General features: G+C 41.4%; 1 protein-coding gene across 1 annotated transcript in view; it reads left to right on the top strand.

The window, feature by feature from the left end:
- The first annotated feature begins 8616 nt into the window (after positions 1-8616).
- Positions 8617-19459, top strand: part of LOC145393964 (uncharacterized) — a 337089-nt gene continuing 326246 nt past the window's right edge. Inside the window, exon 1 of the mRNA XM_080267940.1 lies at positions 8617-8742. Coding sequence (XP_080124066.1) covers positions 8628-8742 — 115 coding nt within the window. The 5' untranslated portion in view covers positions 8617-8627. The remainder of the gene's footprint in view (positions 8743-19459) is intronic.

Here is a 19459-nt window from a genome sequence, read left to right as displayed (position 1 = left end):
AGTGAAGTGCAGGCAATTACAGTGCCTTTTACCTGTCTCAGTGAACACAGAGTGGGTGTTTATCGTATGTGCAGTGTTCATATATGTTTATAGTATTATTATCAGAATGTGATTGGCATTTGGTAATGGTGTGTGAGCGAAAAATATTGATTACAACACCGCTGATGTGGCAGTGAAGTGCAGGTAATTACAGTGCCTTTTACCTGCCTCAGTGAACACAGAGTGGGTGTTTATCGTATGTGCAGTGTTCATATATGTTTATAGTATTATTATCAGAATGAGGTTGGCATTTGGTAATGGTGTATGAGCGAAGGTAATGATGTGTGAGCGAAAAATAGTGATTTTACACCCCTCACTTCTAACGGCACTGCCCGTCCTGTGAAAGTCAACAAAGTCATGAAAACTACATCAATGGAAAGCTGAAGGTTAGTACTTTCTAATGGTACCTTATTTTTTTCTCTAGCTTTATTCTGTGCAGAGTTATTAAGGTTTAAAGGTTTGTTTACATTTGGCTGAAACCCCCGCGGGAGAGGACAGTCAGACCAAAACAATACCCGCGGTTAAAGGGTTAAAGTAGCAGATCCACAGCCCAGCCGTGGACCGATCTAATGATACCCTGAACAAGCTAAACAGGTGATCGCTGAAATGTTGCAAGACATGGAAGAGAGAGAAATTATTGAAAGATCAACAGCTGCCTGGTTATCTCCTATTGTATTAGTTAACAAGCCGGACGGCAGCAAGCGCATGTGTTTAGATTATCGCCACGTGAATCAACACCTAGCCACGGATATCTATCCACTGCCCAGACTGGAAGAGTTAGTCGAGCAGGCCGCAGGTCATAATTACTATGTGACTCTTGATATGCGTGAGGCATATTTTCAAATCATGTTGGACGAGGAAAGTCGTGATTTAACCACATTCAGTGATGGAGTCACACTTTACAGATTTAGGCGCTTACCATTCGGACTAAAATGTTCACCAGCAATATTTTCCCGACGAATGCAGGACATTCTTACTCCATTGTTGAAGCAAGGCTGGGTAAAGAATTATTTGGACGATTTGATAATTTGGGCTGATGACTTCTCCATGTTGTTGAGTCGCTTACAGCGGCTATTCACTTTACTCTCACAGAATGGGGCCAAGTTAAATTTAAGCAAATGTACCTTTGGGTTAAAAGAAGTGACCTTTCTTGGCCATAAAATCTCAGCGGCCGGGAGTACGCCGGACCCAAAAAACATAGAGGCTATCAACAAAATGAAAAGACCCACCAAAGTAAAAGAAGTCCGGAGATTCCTTGGAATGTGCGGATTCTACCGAAAACACGTACCTTCGTTCGCAAAAATAGCAGCTCCCCTAACTAACTTAACCAGATCCAGAATAGCGTTCGAATGGTCAGATGAGTGTCAATCCGCTTTTGATCAATTGAAGTCGAGCTTAGTGAACGCGCCAGTATCGGTAAGAGCCAACGTGACTCGACCATTCATTGTAACCACCGACGCGAGCAACACTCATATTGGTGGCGTATTGAGTCAGATCCAACCAGACAACTCCAACTTGCCAATTGGTTACTTTTCCAAAAAGCTCAATCCTTGCGAGAGGAAATATTCCGCAACAAAGAAGCATTGGCAGTTGTTCTCACATGCCGCAACTTTCACCATTACCTGTGGGGTTCCCACTTTACTATCTTGACAGATCATCAACCGCTTACTAGTATATTTAAGCGAAAAACCAAATCCCCACGCATGAACAGATGGATTCTCGAGATGCGTGAGTACGACTACAACGTGCAGTACGTCAAGGGTAAATATAATGTAGTCGCTGATCAACTATCTAGACCTGTCAGAGTGATATTCCACCAGTCAGAAACCAACTGGCTTGGATTTAGTCGAGACGAGATGAGAGCTAAGCAACGAGAAGAACCCATGTGGGATGAGTTAGCTAAGTACTTGCGTAGTGAGAAACTCCCTGCTAAAAGACTACCGAAAGCTATGTTGAGCCAGTTTGCATTGATTGACGAACTATTATATTTTGCCCGTGAAACAAGTGATGGTAGCATCCAATATTGTTTGGTGATTCCTAAGTCAATCAGTAGAGAAGCAATCAAACACGCGCACGAAACCTCAGGACATCTAGGTCAGAAGAAATCTATTAAGAAAGCCGAAGGACTATTCTATTGGCCAAATCTAAAGGTAGATGTATGCGAGTATGTGAAACAGTGTCCCACTTGTCAGAGATTCAAAGGTGAAACTGGGTTGCAGCAACCTTGGAAAGGTTTCCCGCCTGTAAGTAAACCATTGGAACGTATCGAGATTGACTTGACTGATATGGTTGCTGGATCTCAGGGTTACCGCTATGTCCTTACTGTGATAGATCATTATAGTAGATTCGTCAAATATTATCCCATCAGGGATAAACATACACAACACATCATACACTGCCTTGGGCAATACTTCACCGACTTTGGGACGCCACGAGGTATCGTGCTGGACAACGGCGGAGAGTTCACGAGTGGAGAGTTCAAGAAGTTCTGCCGGAGGAACCAGGTGGACTTGTTCTACGTCACCCCTTATCATCCCCAGGGAAATTCCACCACTGAAAGGATGCATCGGACTATGAAAAGCATCCTAGCATCTATCTGCAATGGACATTCCCTTACGTTGGCCTCAGCTGCTTCAATCGTGTCAAACCGTCATGAATCAAGCGGTGCACTCGAGCACGGGACAACAACCTTATTATGCCTTCTTCTCACGCCATCCCCCTCGCCTCATTGGTACCTTATTGCCATCTGTGGATGCAGAGGACGACGACCTATCGATAGCACACACTCTCATAAAGGATACGACCCAACGGATGACGAGGCGATACCGGGAGGTGGCCAACAGGCGGAGGAGAGCCCAGAAGGTTGAAGTCAATAGTTTGGTGTGGGCGAAAAAAAAGAGACCATACAGCCGGGTACCTGTAGAAAACTGAATGCCAAATGGGACGGTCCATATACTGTAAAGTGATTGAAGTACTGCTAGATGGAAGTGTTTATATCATTGAAAATGTATTTAGTGGAAAAAAAATACAAAGGGCTGCTGAAAAGGTAAAACCATATTACGGTACCGAGGAATGGCTCTTAGAACCGCTGCAACAGGAGCTCGCCCCGGAGCCCGAAGATGAGCGATTACCGCCGCGAGTGAGGACTGCCCCTCGGAGGCTCATAGAGGAGTGTTAGAAAAGTAGACAAGTGCATGTGACGAATGTTGTGAAATATAACTGCTTAAAAAGTTATGTTCCGGGTGGACTCATCCCCGAGGAGAGGGTGTAAAAAGAAAAAGAGAGAAGAGTTCCTGTTGGAACCGGGAAGTGCCTTACTTCGAGGAGAGTGGCCAATCCCCTCACCTTACAGTTAGCACGGTTTGTGAGGTAGTGGAGTCTTCAGGACAGAATGAGCGCTCACCTCTTGCGGGCGGAGAGCTGGAAACAAAAGGACAGAGTGAATGTGACTGCGAATGGAAGAGTGTAAGGAAGCGCCTCCCGTGGTGATCTCACTCTCGAGAGACCCTGTCGAGCTCAGGTGAGTGACAAGCTATCATCCAAAACCTGAGGCTGACTGGGGCATAAATTCCCTCATAACATCTCGAGTAAGGAGTGATCATACCTCCTAAAGTAGTGAGTAAGCGACCTTCCGAGGTACGCATCAGGTGTTTAATGTGGACCGACAGGTGCCACCGATTGTGGGGAAAGGTATTCCAAATTCAAAATGTTTATAGCAGTTATCAGAGTAACAACATTCCATCCATGCACATGTCATAGAAAATTGACTTGGGTAAAATTTGTTTTCCGAACGTGGGAGCCGTGTAGTGCCACACATTTGATATTCATGTATGTGTTTAGTAGTACTGTAATTTTAAGTTGGATAGGGTGTAACCTGAATATTAGTCTATAAGTTCCTACCCAAAGTAGTAATTCATATATTAATAATTACTGTAGGGCTAACTCTATTTTTTATATGTATGTACCTCTGTATCTATGCAGTGGGTGATGTAATTGTAGATGTTGAGCTATGGGAATTCCTCAGTGAAGCCGAGTAATGAAAGACACATGCGAGCAGCTTATCCCCTCCCTTTATGCGTCGTTGCCGGGCGCCGAGTTTAAACCTTAAACATAGTAATGATGATTATACAATTCTTTCCGTAACCTAGTTGTGAAATGTTTGCTAATGAAGCTGCTAGAACACAAGTATGTAAGATTAGCAGTCCAAAAGGCCTAAATAATGTCATTTGTGAGGATTTAAAGTTCCATTTATCTTGGCCGTCACTAGATGGCATGAGCTGCTCTCAGATTCAAATTGAGATAGTGATAGAATCAGTATCTAAATTAAGTAAGGAATAAATCCCAAATTTTCCCCAATTCAGTCAAAAGTCTTGTCGTCATGGGTACACTGCTAAATAAATTGTAAAGAGAATTGAAACCCACCATATTTCAAAAACATAATCTCATTTGAGCTAGGAGTGGCGTCCTGTGGTGCCCGACAGGCCCCACTTGCTGCCCAGACATCGTGTGTAACAGACGTTCGTTTAGGTGAGTCGTCCACATTTCTTCTTCCTCCCCCTTTTTTTCTTTGTTTAATCCTTACTTATTATGAACTATGAGAAGTAATATTGTTGAGAGTTTAACGTAGAGTGACTTGCTGCCCAGACATCGTGTGTAACAGACGTTCGTTTAGTTCCCCAGACACCGGCGACGTCCGTGTGAGCACGCCATTATTCCCAAGTATTGCCCATAGACTTTTACACTTACACTACTCACGAGTTATTTTTACAAACTGAAGGTAGTTGATGTGTTATTAATGATCCTGGTATAACTTTAGAAGTAACCAACGTTACCAATTTTCATTATATTACGTCCCTGAACTATTCTAAGACTTACCCTTTAAGCCTAGTTTCAGTTGGGGGAGCAAATTTTGTAGGGATAGTCATATAGTGACTTAGGTTAGGCTGTCGCTCAGTAACGGATGAATGTTGCGCCATATTGGCTGGTGCAGGCGTGTGCATTTGGTCTGTCAGGCTCTAGATCAGGCCTAGGTTAGGTTAGTTTGGGTTAGTTTAATGCAAAATAGTGTATTTTTAATTGATCTTGATTTTGGGGGATAAACCCACTTTTGGAAATCTTACTCAAAATTCCAAAAGGGGGATTTTCCCCCAAAAATGAGGGTCAAAACTAATTAAAGCACAGTATTTTGCATTGGAAACCATAAAAAAAATAATAAAAGAAAACGTTTGTTACTTCTAAAAATTTACCATGATCCTATCAAGTGAACTTTTTTTTGTAGATAAGGAATAGAAATATGAAAGTGATATGTTCTGTAACGGAAAGGAATTCAAATTCCTTAACTGTTCTCTTTCTTTAAAATTAATTTATTAGAAAAAAAAATAATCAGGAGCGTGGAAGGGAACTTACTGATTGTGAGCAATAATGTGATATTTGAGTTGTACCTCGAGGCTAAACAAGCCCGAGTGATTGAGGTGTTCCTGGTGATTGTATTTCTTTTTTTTTTTTAATTATTCCTCGAGGCTAGACAGGCCCGAGAGATTATGTATTTCTAGTGATTATATAACATTGTTGATGGTGAACTGTAAATAATACTGACGATGTGGGAACCGAGAAAATTATATGAGGAGAATACCTTATATGGGTGAAAGATGAACACAAATAATCATTCTTATTGACTCGAGGCAATGCCAGCCCGAACCGACAATTCATACCCGTAAAAGTGTCCCTGGCTTGAGGCCATTGTTGAGCCCAAGAGTAACGGCCAAAAAGAAAGTAAAGTACAACGACTCCATACTTCGCGTGTATCAAATTGTTTCGTCTGGTAATAATGTTAGAGGAATGATCACCCAAAGGCCTTAGTAACATTTACAATCTTCCCTCATACTAAAAAGGGTCATGTAATAAAAAACGTTTTTGTGGAAATTAGCAGAATTATTAGAGTAAAGTATATAGCATTTTCTTTTCTTTATTAGTATACCTAATCAAGGAAATTATGTCCTCAAGCCAAATTCACTCCCCTTCCAATTCAAGATTCCTTCGCTGAGGGAACGACAACCACCTGAGGTACCGACTAAATCTAAACTCGGCCAGAAACTACAAACTCTACCACAATTCATTCTTTTCATAAATATTTACCATCCACTATATAAAGTCGAGTACCACTGGTATATCCATGGGTGAGTTGATCAATACCCACAACAGGTAAGAAAATATATACCCCTATCATCGTTACACTGGTGTTAGCCAGTGGCATAAAAATTCTATTCATCACACTGGTGTCAACTGGTGGGATAACAGGTCTTTACCATTACAGGCCTTCCACCACGGTCCCCGACAACGGCGACCTAGGCTCCCTCACGCCCCGGCAGCAGAGGAAGCAGGCCCGAATCCTCCGACTGTTCGGTCCTAGTCTCGAGGGCCCCCGATCAGGTCTAGGCCCCCAAACTACAGGGCCTCCCTGCACCCCACCAGCGCGGCCCTAGGAAGGAGCCGCCCCTCAGGTCGAGGCCCTAAACAAGGGAGCCTCCCTGACAGTAAGTACCAGTGACTCAACTACCCAAGAAACAAGGGTAGAACAGTGACAGTGACCCCTAATACAGTGACAGTGATCCAATGCACAGTGGCAGTGTCTAATAAAAGTTATATTAAACAGTGGTATCATAGTAAGTCGTGCGTAAACGTTAAACAGTTCAGTTCCCCCTCTCAGGAAGGAAGCGGGGAGTTTTCTGTGGAATTGAAGGTAGGTGCGTGAGTGAGCCGAAAGGCAAGTGAAGTGCTCCCTTGCGACTAGGTGACCGTATCGGATGTCGCCATACGCATCCTACCTCTATTATAGTAACATCTCCCCCACAGACTCCCGATCACAGTGAATACAAGTGAAACTCTCCCGTTTATTATTATCCACCAGTGACACGACGATTACTCTCAATTGACAATCGCAGTGAAGTGATACCTCTTCTAAGTAACAGTAACACATATCCCTGTGCCTTGTGCAAAAGTATATTGGATCCAGTTATAAGTGTATTATTGTATCTCTGTTTTATTGTGTGTCAAATATTGTGTATGTAGCACTGTAAGGGATAGAATTTAAGCAATAGATGTGATTCGGTGTACTGTCTCTTTTTATGCCCTGTTCCTTTGTTAGTGCATTACATCCGGTCTAGCCAAAGGACCCCGTTCCAGTGCTCATGTTTTTACGACGAGAAGTCTCCTTAAAAACACAGCATTACACGTGTGGCGGAGGAAATCACAAGAAATGCAGTGAGGAAAGTGACACCAGAAAACTGGCAAAAATGTATGGAGCATACGAGAAAGCTAGAACAGGAATATATCAGAAATGACATTGTGCGCAATCATATGGTCATTAACTTGGCGAATGATTCCACCAGTGAAGAAGGGTTAGATGAGGGAATCGTGAATATCGAGTGATAGAGAGAGAGATTTTATTTTCAATGTAAATTTTAGAATATAATGAATATTTATAAAGGAAATGCTACTGTTGATCCTTCGATCAGTAAAACTATTGTAAATCAGTTTGTTTTTTCATAAAGAATAGTAATAAAACAATAAAATAAAATAAAATATTTTTTCTTCATCTTTCATGGCTATTTCATTGGCTTCCTTACCCTAACCCTCCCCACATTCTGACCCGGGCCACTCCCATCCTCCATCCCTCCTCATATGGACCGATATCTGGGCACTGATAGATAAACAGAGGCTACACATTGTTTTATTATTTAAGCGTCGTGTGTGTGTAATTCATGTAATTCACCGGTTCGGTCAGGATCACTTGATGGTCGTGATCGTCAGCTTTTACCCTCCCGGAAGGGAGCTGAGAGCTCATATAGTCCGATCTAAGGGCAAGGCTGTGACCTTCACACACGCACACACCCGTCCCCTTGCTCAAAGGGGACAGTAACCACCCACTTCGTCAGTGAAACTCTTCGCAACCTGAGCGAGGAGCGAACTCCTGTCCACCAGTTGGCAAGCGGGAACGTTACCACTGCACCAGAGAGCGGTATGTGTGTGTGTAGGGGAAAGAAAACGGAAGAGGGAAGAAGGAAGGTCCAGAATCCCGAGGGGACCTCTTAATCCTTCACACGGTCACTCGTGTTCCGATTTTGGCAAAGGCTTTGTAAAATTCTCTCCCTCATGTTTCCTGAGAAAGACTGTAGTAACATACATTTAGCAGGCACAGTGTTGCATCTTCATAACAAATTTAATAATCAATATATCGTAATCATTTCTACCATTATACAATTCACACGGTAACTGTATGTGTAATACTATCCATTGAATATACCTAACGAGCAGGCATACCAACTGCGTACGTGGATAAATAATACTTGTCTGGTAATAATTATTTAAAGATTGCTGAATAATAACAACTCAGTCTTAAACAAATTATTTTAGTTTATTTTTATACTGAAAACTTCTAGACCGGTAGTGGGGGAAACACTAATAGTTTAATCTTGCGATGACGGTTGGTAGACCTGGAACAGCTGTTTTAATGTAAACAGGGAAAGCAGCCCAGTGCCCACTTAGGTGACGACGAGTCATCAAAAACGTGTAATTAGGGTCCTTTAGGGATGTCGCGTGCACCGGACAAGTCACAAGAAGTAAAGTACGTGTATGATCTGCCGTACACGGAAAGGAAACTACTATGCAATATCCTGGATATGAACAACGATTGGGAGCGCTTGGGTAGGTTATACTCAAATCATGACCTTGGGGAACGTAGTGTACAATCAATGATTATCATTAATTAGTTTATTTTTGGTTGTATAATGAAAAAGTGTATATTTAGAAACCAATCAGTCTAGTAACCTTTTAACTACCTGTATCAAGGGAGTGCCGCAAGGGAAGTTTGGGTCCAGTTCCCTTTGTGGTAAAATTTATTACACGGGCGTGGCGACTGCAGCTCTTCTTACAATGCCACGATCTCAACTCATTTTAGTACGGTATTCAATACAGGCAGTTATCAAGCCTATTTATGTAAACAACAAAAATTGTGAAATAATAAAATACACCTAATTTGGGGGGATTTACGGTAAGGAAGCTGTCAGTTATCCCATGTCCCCCTCCCCCCCCCTTTTTTTTTTTTTATGCAAGGAAGAAGGAACCATAGGTTGACTAGATATGTTGATTACCAGTGATCCTTCTGATGGGGCACATCAGTGCATCAGTCATTCAAACTTATGGGACACCTTACAATCCATCCCAACCTAACAAAGACCCCCATTATTTTAACCTCCAAGGATTGCCATTTAGCCTAGAGAACCGCTGAAGTACCAATCAGGCCAGATCCCAGTCTGAGTCAAAACAATCCAGCCTATCCAGAACTAACCTAATCTGACATCTCTTTTTAACTGTCAGGGAGTACCGTATGCATAATGTGATGCTTCGATCACTCATCATGTGAAATTATTACAGAAGAGACAGTTGTGTAGAGATGTCAGTCACATGCTCAAAGTAAAAGCCTAGAGTACTGGTTCTCAAACTGGGAGCCATGGCCCCCAAGGGGAGCCACGACAGGATTTTAAGGGGGACATGGTGGGCTAGTGTATGTAGTAAATCAGTATGTCTGTGAAGTTGCACTTGGAGTTTTCGTGCCATTTTCCACAACACACTTATGAGAATCTGTTTTCTCCACCCTTCTGCACATGAAAAATAGAAGCTGAAACCAGTTGGATGTGGTCCTAGATATGAGATGTACGTTATGACAGGTTGGATAAACAAAGATTCTGGAAAGTATTAAGAATATATGGAGTAGATGGGAACTTGCTGAAGGCCGTGAAGAGTATGTATGAGGGTGCTAAGGCTGCAGTGCATGTGGATTGTGAACTGAGTGAATTTTTCTATTTGAAAGTTGGATTGAAGCAAGGATTTGTCATGTCTCTGTGGTTGTTCAGTCTGTATATGGATGGGGTTATAAGAGAGATACAAGGTAGGGGAGTGGATGTTGGAATGGCCCGTGTGAGAGAGAGCAGTGTTTGGAAACTTCCTGTACTGTTGTATGCAGATGATACTGTGTTGTTAAGTGAAGACAAAGGGGAGCTGCAAGGCTTGGTGGATGAGTTTGGGAGAGTGTGTAAGAAGCAGAATCTAAAGGTCAATGTAGGGAAGAGTAAAGTTATGATCTTCAAGAGAAGTGAAGTCATTGAATGTACAGTGAGGTTAGATGAGAAGGAAATGGAAAATGTGAGTGTGCTTAAGTACTTGGATAGTGTGATGAGTAAGGATGGAAGTTTAGAGGGTGAAGTGCTTGAAAGGGTACAACAAGGAAGAAAGATTGCTGGATCCTTGAAAGCAGTAATAAGAAACAGGGAAGTGAGCATGGAAGTGTAAAAGTTACTTCATGACAGTATTGTGATACCAACTCTAATATATCGGGTATGGAAGTGAAGCATGGACCTTGTTGGAGTGACAGAAGGCAAGAGTGAGAGCAGTGGAAATGACTTATTTGAGAGGAGCATGTGGAGTCACATGGAGAGACAGACTGACAAATGAGGAAGTGAACGAGCGTTGTGGTGTGGATGTGATAGGAAGCATTAGAAGAGACACACTGAGGTGGTTTAGCCATGTGGAGAGGATGGAAAGTGAGAGACTGATGAGGAGAGTGTATGTGAGTGAGGGGGAGGCCAAGGATGAGATGGAGGGATGGAGTGGAGAGGTATATGAGAGAGGGGGGTGTGAGCTGGGAGCAGGGCAACGAAATAGTGGAGGACGGGGTGATAGGGAGGCAATATGTTTGTGCCCACCCCTTACGGGATTAAGGCATCTAGCAATAGCTAGATAGATAGATAGATAGACACAACCTCTGATCATTTGACTGACTGAAAGCAAACATCTCATACATTCCTTTGACATGTAACAAAATATACATTCTGATTGATAGTTGTTAGCATTGAAATAAGTGAAGAGCTCCAAAACAGTTTTTTTCATCATTATTTGTGAAGGGCTTTAGAGAAAACTGAAGGGAGGCCATGAGGATGTTAAGACCCCCACAAGTGAGGAATGAAGTGAAAAAGTTTGAGAAACACTGGAGCCTGTACAGAGAAAGAGGTCTGTGCCTGTAAAAAAGTAAAACTGCCTTACTGTACCTGTATGTTAAATTTTCAGAATATTTTTCCTAGTCTTTCCTTTTGTGATGTATGTCCAGTTTTTTATGTACGTTTATTTACTTAACCATTTTGGGGATCCAGAAATATAGAAATCAGCCTCAGCCTTGACCTCCTTCACTCAGATGATAAATATTTTGTAAGTACTACCACTATATGATTTTAATCAGCTTTGGAGAAGCATTTCAGCTGGAGAAATTAGATATCCTATACATGTTGGTTACTGGTAGTTTTCATTAGCCCCCTTTACTACTAGAGGTCTGTTTTAAGTTTATTATAATTAACTGATAGCTACAGGGAAAAGCTACATAATACATCATCATTTTTATACTGCCAAGAAAAACCTTGGGTTTTGTTTTGTCAGTGCTGGTAGCTACCCCCATATTCCATGCCTATTGTCATAGTGGAGGCCATTGGAGATGGGGGTTAGGGCTCAGTGAGGAGAGGGGAACTCTTTAGTTCTGGCCCCCTGCCTGGGACCTCAACCCCTAGTTCAACCAATTTTGCATGGTCTGTCTCTCTTCCTGTCATTTACTCTTCTTTCACAAACTCCTTCCTCTATCCTCCTGTACACCACTGGTGAAGGCCTACTAGTAGATCATCCCTGTCCAAACCACCCAGGATGGGTTATGCTTCACTATGTGTTTGCCATGCATGGCATCCTGTATACTCCCCTCGCCCTCTCATCTGGGAGTTAAGTCCACCACGGAGCGGAGTGTTGTTCCCCTCGGCGGACAATACATTTCTTTGGTGGGGGATTGGAGTAAGATCGGTGGTGCAGTGTGGCTCTGCTGGATCAAGCGGCTGATTATGCATTGACAAGGGTCATGCGGCTGATGGATGTTGCATTGGTCCAGCGGCTGCCAATCACACACCAGGCAGTGGCTACATATATTTCCTCCACTACCCCAGGGGCTAGTGGGTGCTGTCAAGCCCCAACATTCAACCTCCCCTTGTTGTGTGCTCTGTGTTGGGTGGAGGGATGGGGAAGCAAATTATTTTTCTTTAACTATGATATGGTATTAGAAAATGACTCTCCCCCCCCCCCTCCCTCAGCTTACTGACATGACATGCTGATGACCCTTGCACTGTCACAGTGGCCCCTTCTTTGGTTAGCCTCCCCCCCCCCCACTTCATATTATAGCTATAAAAAAACAAAAGACACTCAACCCACCTTCTCTTCCACTTTAGACCCCAACCCCTTCCCTAATGTCTCATCGATGAGCCACTTTCAAACGCTGCTCACACCCTGCTCACCTTACACACTCTGTTCCTCTTCCTCCTCATACCAAGCCACTCCTGCTTCTACTGTTTCTTCCACTTTGTTTTATACTCTTCTAATTCATGCCTCTCCACTATTCCCATAAAGGTGGACCCCTCTGTTATCTTCAGTCTTTAACCACTACACCGCGGGGATGTTCTCGCCGCTCCACCTCCCGCAGGGATATTCGCGCTCCGACTGACTTTTTAAAAAATATTTGTCAAAAATCAGTTATTAGTCCTAGAATATTATAATTGTATATGCATATGGCACATACCTTCAGCTTTCTCCTGGGATGTTTGTTGAGCCCTGTCGACAACCGTAGGACTTGTGGAGACTTCTGAAGTTGGGTAATGAAGTTTCCACTTTACACTTCCTGACACCCTGTAATATGATTACCACAGCCTGATATTATCACTAGATACACTATTCTATGGTTTTCAAGTAGTTTGGAATCCATACTCCAAAAAAAAAACATTGTGAAAGCAATGTAAACTACGAGCGCGTATGAGCATCCCACCCGTGATCATTCCTTGCTGGTATTCTGTCATTTATTATTCATAAACACACTCACACTTTATATTCCTATTACTTTATTACACTTATATATATCTACAGTATCCATAAGTTTCCTTCAGTAATAGTAGTTTATTTTCACTCCAGGCATTCATTTTTACGTTCAGTAAACTAATTAATGTACAGGTAACTCGCGCGGAACACGTGGGTTTCGTTCCTACCGTGCCGTGTTAGGTGCGAAATCGCGTATATTTAAACTACTCCGTACTTTGCCCCCTAGACCCCCCAAATGTGTTGTTTTGCTGTTATCTGTCACTGGTAATCACTAGAAAGCGCTTTAAGTGGTTAGAAGGTTTATTTAATGTTATAACTCACAAATACAGTACTCCAGAGCAAAACTTCAACACACAAATACTGTACGTAAACACAAGGAAACATTCCGACGCTGATCATAGGTAATCATATAAATCAGGTTAACTGGTACCAGTGCTTTAACTTACAAGTACATACCAGAACAGTACATATTTAACTTAGAAATGCAGTACTGTGATATCGAATGATTTCAGTACGTAATCTGTTAGGAATGGCTGGAAAAAAAAAAAAAAATGTTATGAATACATTTTCACCTTTTTGATATATGTTTATGATAGTTTCGAGTTTTTTTTTACGTTATCGTTGTGCCCATGCTTGGAAAAGGGAGCGAAAGAGTTTAATTTTCAGTCCTAAATGAGAAAACTGCACGTCCTCCAAGGCTAGACTCTGCCACGGGAGAATAAAGTGGAGGGTCAGTCCGATTAGCAATAAGGAAGTTATGTCACAACTTCCAGCTCCCACACCACGAGAATGGCTAAAAATAGAATCGTAATGCAGTTTCAGAACCAACAATAAGTCTGATCAGTACGAATACAGATACAAAGCAGAAATAAATACGTTTACAGACGGGGAAAATGTACTTCTTCCATCATAACATGTTCATCTTTCTCTATCATTTTACGTTCATCTTGATCATTTTACCTTGTTATTTTCGCAATATATATTGCTGTCTTGTAAACAGGGTGGTTGTTTGTGTTTTGCAAGGGAGGAAAAAGATTGTATTTTCTGTCTGGGTCGAGATAATGGGTGTAACTATGTGTGGTTAGGCATGGCCACGAGCGAAAAAATCGTACATCCACTCATCACGATAGCAGGTGGTGAACTGACAGATGATACATGAGAGGGTGAAGTCAAGGTCAGTCTCATGTCCCAGATTTTCGTTCACTTCCCGAAAGTTTTTCACAGTTTTCTACAAGTTGCATTGCATCAAATGATCCAAACCATTACAGCAAACCTGAGCAAATAGGTAAAGATACCAAGACAAAAATGTATTTTTCTCTTATTATAAGTCTTTAACGAACAAACAAAAAAAGGCAATATTCCGACGCCGATCATGGGTAATCATATAAATCAGGTTAACTGGTTACAAGGCTTTATTTAATGCTTTAATTGCTTACAAGTACATACCAGAACAGTAAATATTTAACTTACAAATACAGTACTGTAGAAAAGCAGTACAGTAAGAGTTTAACGAACAAACAAAAAAGGCAATATTCCGACGCCGATCATGGGTAATCATATAATTCAGGTTAACTGGTTACAAGGCTTTATTTAATGATTTAACTTTATTTAAGTGCTTACAAGTACAGTACATACGAGAACAGTAAATATTTAACTTACAAATACTGTACAGTACTGTGGAAAAAACGAACAAATAAAAAAAGCAATATTCTGACGCCTATCAGGTAAACTGGTTATAAGACTTTATTTCTTGCTTTAACGTTCTTTAATAGTACTTTAAGTTGCACATAAACTTACCAGAACAGTACAGTACTGTAAATATTTAACTTACAAATACTGTGCTACTGTGCTCGGGAATGTCTCACTCACTGAATAATTTCCCACCTAGACCGTCATGTAATCAAAACAAACCGCATGCTGCGGTGACGTTCGAGGATTTGATCTTTCAAAGGCCTCTCCTGCGTTAATTTGTAGTTTTCATAATGTTTTTTTAATCTTACGTTGTCTTATATGTATCCCAGCCCTTACCGTGTATAATTGCGAGCGCGTTCCGTGAGATCGTGTTCCGTGCGAGTTACCTGTATTTTCAATATTTACACTTCTGTTTTGTTGACACTATGTTATGCACTGTCACTTGCAGTAACTTATAAAACTATTTTCCACTGTTCAATCATATTTACATCCATTGCTTTCACTTTGCTATTTACACATTATTTACATTTCCACTTGCACTGTTTTAGAGTCACCTGAAAGATCGTAGTGACTGTCCATCATTATCATCGATATTAGCCAGTTCACGTTCCACAGCAGAGTCACTTAGCCCTTTACCCCTTCCCACACGAGGTTTAGTAGGGGTAGAGATCACAGGGCCCTTTGCATGGAGCTATAAAGCAGCGGAATTGGACAGGTGCGAATCCGACGTGGTTTCACCTCGAAAGATGACAGTAAACTGAATGCTGTGGCCTAGGGGTGGTGAAGGGTTGACAGTGACAGCGTGGTGACAACTGCTAATTTATGCGCTATGAAATGATTGGCAGGAAATCTAGACAATACATAATAAATTAGGTAGTTCCAGGTGAATGTAAATATCACTTAGGCTTCTCCCTTCCTTTCTTATATATATTTTTATTATGAAAACAGGTCATACGGCATATTTCAAGGGTAAATAAACAGGGAAATTTAGCGAACGAGTACACGTGGGGTGTTGCCAGGTGATAATTAGCCCATTCCAGATATATGGCAGTGTCAGTTACCTTTCTCTTTCTTTTATATATTATTATGTATAAGAATAGGGCATAGGGCACATTTCAATGGATAAAATGAATGGAAAAATCTGTCCAGAATTTGTGTAGCAAGGCGCAGCTGGGCAGGCGGGAGGAGAGGGTAATGGAGGGGAGTCAAGGACAGGGGAAAAATGGCTAAATTGTCAACAGTGGATGGGAGTACAGATGACATTAGCAGAACTGAGTATAGCTGGACACTGGTAGTACTGATAGATGTTACAAGCCACCACTTGAAAGCCCGTGCAAATTCAAAGTAACACAGAATCACAAAAGTGACGCCTCGCGGTATGATCCCTTGCTCCCGAGTGTCACAAAAGTGACGCCCCGTGGTTAAGGGGTTAAACCAAGAGTGGAACAAATCCTTCAATGTCCCTGCAACAGCACCTCATGCAAATAACACCTAACATTTCCAACTATGCATTCTGAAACACGTTGGCAGTGTCCCTTTCTGCACTCACCCTGACTGTTCCAATGTTGTCACAGGAAACAACGAAGATCAAGCCAAAGCTATGGAATGTGTAAAAGACCTAGAAGGAAATCTCATCCCTGTCTCATGTGACACTAACCTAAACACTCACACTGGTATTGTTGGAATGCCAGAAGATCATATTATAATGGATGTCATGAAATTTACCAACTGTTCCTCTCTAATCCACTCTTTCCTTACAGCTCAAGACATGATTGTTGCCCCTGTTACATGCTTTACTCGCAGTTCCCGATATAATCTTACCCACTCTATCAACATTGCCAAAATTGCCTTTAACCCCTCCGTGGCCAAAGGCCTGGAATTTTCCGTGCACACCAGGCTGACGCCGGGGCCATTTTTTGAAGTTCGAAAATTGATTTTTTTTTCTTGCCATATTGAAGAGAAAGTTCAGATGCATCTAACAGTGCAAATCCCAGCTTCCTAGACGCATTTTATAGCTTGCAGTGGAGCACAGAAGTTGCAGAAATATCGGCAACTTATATTGCCGCTCAGGGGGCGCTGCCGCAACGCAACTGGGCAGGTGTTGTTATTTATTTTTTTATCTCCCCCCAAAATACAAATGGTGCTGAAATGTTGTGCATATATGAGATATGATGATATCGAATGATTTCAGTACATAATCTGTTAGGAATGGCTGGAAACAAAATTGTTATGAATACTTTTTCTCCTTTTTGATATAAAATATGTTTATGGTAATTTCGAGCTATTTTTTTAAGTTATCGTTGTGCCCATGCTTGGAAAAGTGAGCGAAAGAGTTGAATTTTCGGTCCTGAATGAGAAAACTGCACGTTCTCCAAGGTTAGACTCTGCCACAGGAGAATAAAGTGGAGAGTGAGATCCAATTAGCAATGTGGAAGTTGAGTCGCAACTTCGAGCTCCCACACCACGAGCATGGCTAAAAATAGAATTGTAATGCAGTTTCACAAGTCTAATTATTACGAATACAGATACAAAGCAGAAATAAATAAGTTTACAGACGGGGGAAAACCTATTTTTTCCGTAATAACATGTTCATCTTTCTCTATCATTTTACGTTTATGTTTATCATTTTACCTTGTTATTTTCACAGTATATATTGCTGTCTCGTAAACAGGGTGGTTGTATGTGTTTTGCATGGGAGGAAAAAGATTGTTTCTTCTGTCTGGGTCGAGATAATGGGTGTAACTATGTGTTTTTAGGCATGACCACGAGTGAAAAAATCGCACATCCACTCGTCATGACAGCAGATGGTGAACTGACAGATGATATGTGAGAGGGTGAAGCCAAGGTCAGTCTCATGTCCCAGATTTTCATTCACTTCCCGAAGGTTTTCACAGTTTTCTACAAGTTGCACTGCATCAAATGATTCAAACCATTACAGCAAACCTGAGCAAATAGGTAAAGATACCAAGACAAAAATGTATTTTTCACTTATTGTCATGTCTTTTTTGTATGTGCCTGTATTACTTCATAATCATAAACAGGTGGTTGTGTGTGTTTTGCAAGAGAGGACAAAGATGATATGTTCTGCCTGGGTTGAGATAATGGGTGTAGTTGTGCTTGTTTAGGCATGGCTAGGAGCGAAAAAATCGAAAATCCACTTATCACAGCAGCAGGCTTTGAACTGCTTGATGAAGTGTATGGGAGTGTAGTGTAGGTCAGTGTGAAGACATTCAGAACGTTCGTTCACTTCCCCAAAATTTTTGCAGTTTTTTTAGGCCGCACTCAAACGACGCCTGCGGCCAGTGATCGGCTGAAAGTCATTCGACGCCGGCGGCCACGGAGGGGTTAACCCCTTAAGTGCGGGCATGTCGGAGGCAGTCCATGCACCTCACATGGGGATATTCGCGTTACGACTGACTTTTTAAAAATATTTGCTAAAAATCAGTTATTAGTCCTAGAATATTATAATTACATATGCATATGGCACATACCTTCAGCTGGGATGTTTGTTGAGCCTTTGTCGACTGCCGTAGGACTTGTGGAGACTTCTGAAGTTGGGTAATGAAGTCTCCACTTTACACTTCCCGACACTCCGTAGTATGGTTACCACTGCCTGATATTATAACTACAAACACTATTCTATGAATTTCAAGTAGTTGAAATCCATACTCCAAAAAAAACCCACTGTGGAAGCAATGTAAATTACGAGCGCATATGAGCTTTCCTCCCGTGCTGCTTCCCCGATGGTATTCTGAGGCGGAGCTGTCATTTATTGTTTATAAGCACACTCGCACTTTATATTCCTAGTACTTTATTACACTTATTTATATATACAATATTTATAAGTTTCTTTCAGTACTAGTAGTTTATTTTCACTCCAGGCATTCACTTTCTCGTGTATACTAGCGTAGAGAGCGAAGCTGTCACTTTCGTTTTCATTACTTTCACTTTCACATTCACTTTTATTACTCCTAGTATATATACTCGTATTCTTATATTACTACTTTACAATATTTATCCATAAGTTTCTTTCAGTACTAGTAGTTTATTTTCACTCCAGGTATTCACTTTCTCGTGTATACTAGCATAGAGAGCGAAGCTGTCACTTTCATTTTCATTACTTTCACTTTCACTTTCATTACTCCTAGTATATATACTCCTATTCTTATATTACTACTTATTTACATTTCTATTCACATTCTCTATTTTATTTACATTATTAGGTGGTGGCGACCATCATCCACTCACTTGATATAGTGCTGCCTACTTCCTTAGCTTTTATCATTCTTTTTCTTTGCTTGCCCTCCACTCTTCCTATTTCTCCTATTTTTCCTTTTACTTCTTATTGCTTTTCTTTCCTTTACAGGTGGCTTTACATTGAGTGACAAGCCAAATGGTTTCCTGTAAGCCAAGAAACCATTTACAACACTGGGTGGTAACCATATAACCAAACCATACGTGCTCCCTACGTGTCAACAAGTGGGTTGGTGGAGGGTTGGTGCCCCTCCCTGTAAAATAAGTAACTCAGTGTCAAATGGCCACCCTATACGGGATTATGGTGTCTGGCAGTAGATAGATAGATAGATTTACATTTCTATTTTATTTACACTTTTATGCACTGTCACTTGCAGTTACTTATAAAACTATTTTCTACTGTTCGGTTATATTTACATTCATTGCTTTCACTTGCTGTTTACACATTATTTACATTTCCACTTGCACTGTTTTACTCACCAGAAAGATCGTAGTCACTCTCTATCATTTTCATTGACAAATT

This window comes from Coenobita brevimanus, chromosome 26 (genome assembly GCF_032717465.1).
Source record: "Coenobita brevimanus isolate Jiangsu-jjx chromosome 26, ASM3271746v2, whole genome shotgun sequence".
NCBI lineage: Eukaryota > Metazoa > Arthropoda > Malacostraca > Decapoda > Coenobitidae > Coenobita > Coenobita brevimanus.
This window is presented reverse-complemented; position numbering and strand designations above follow the sequence as displayed.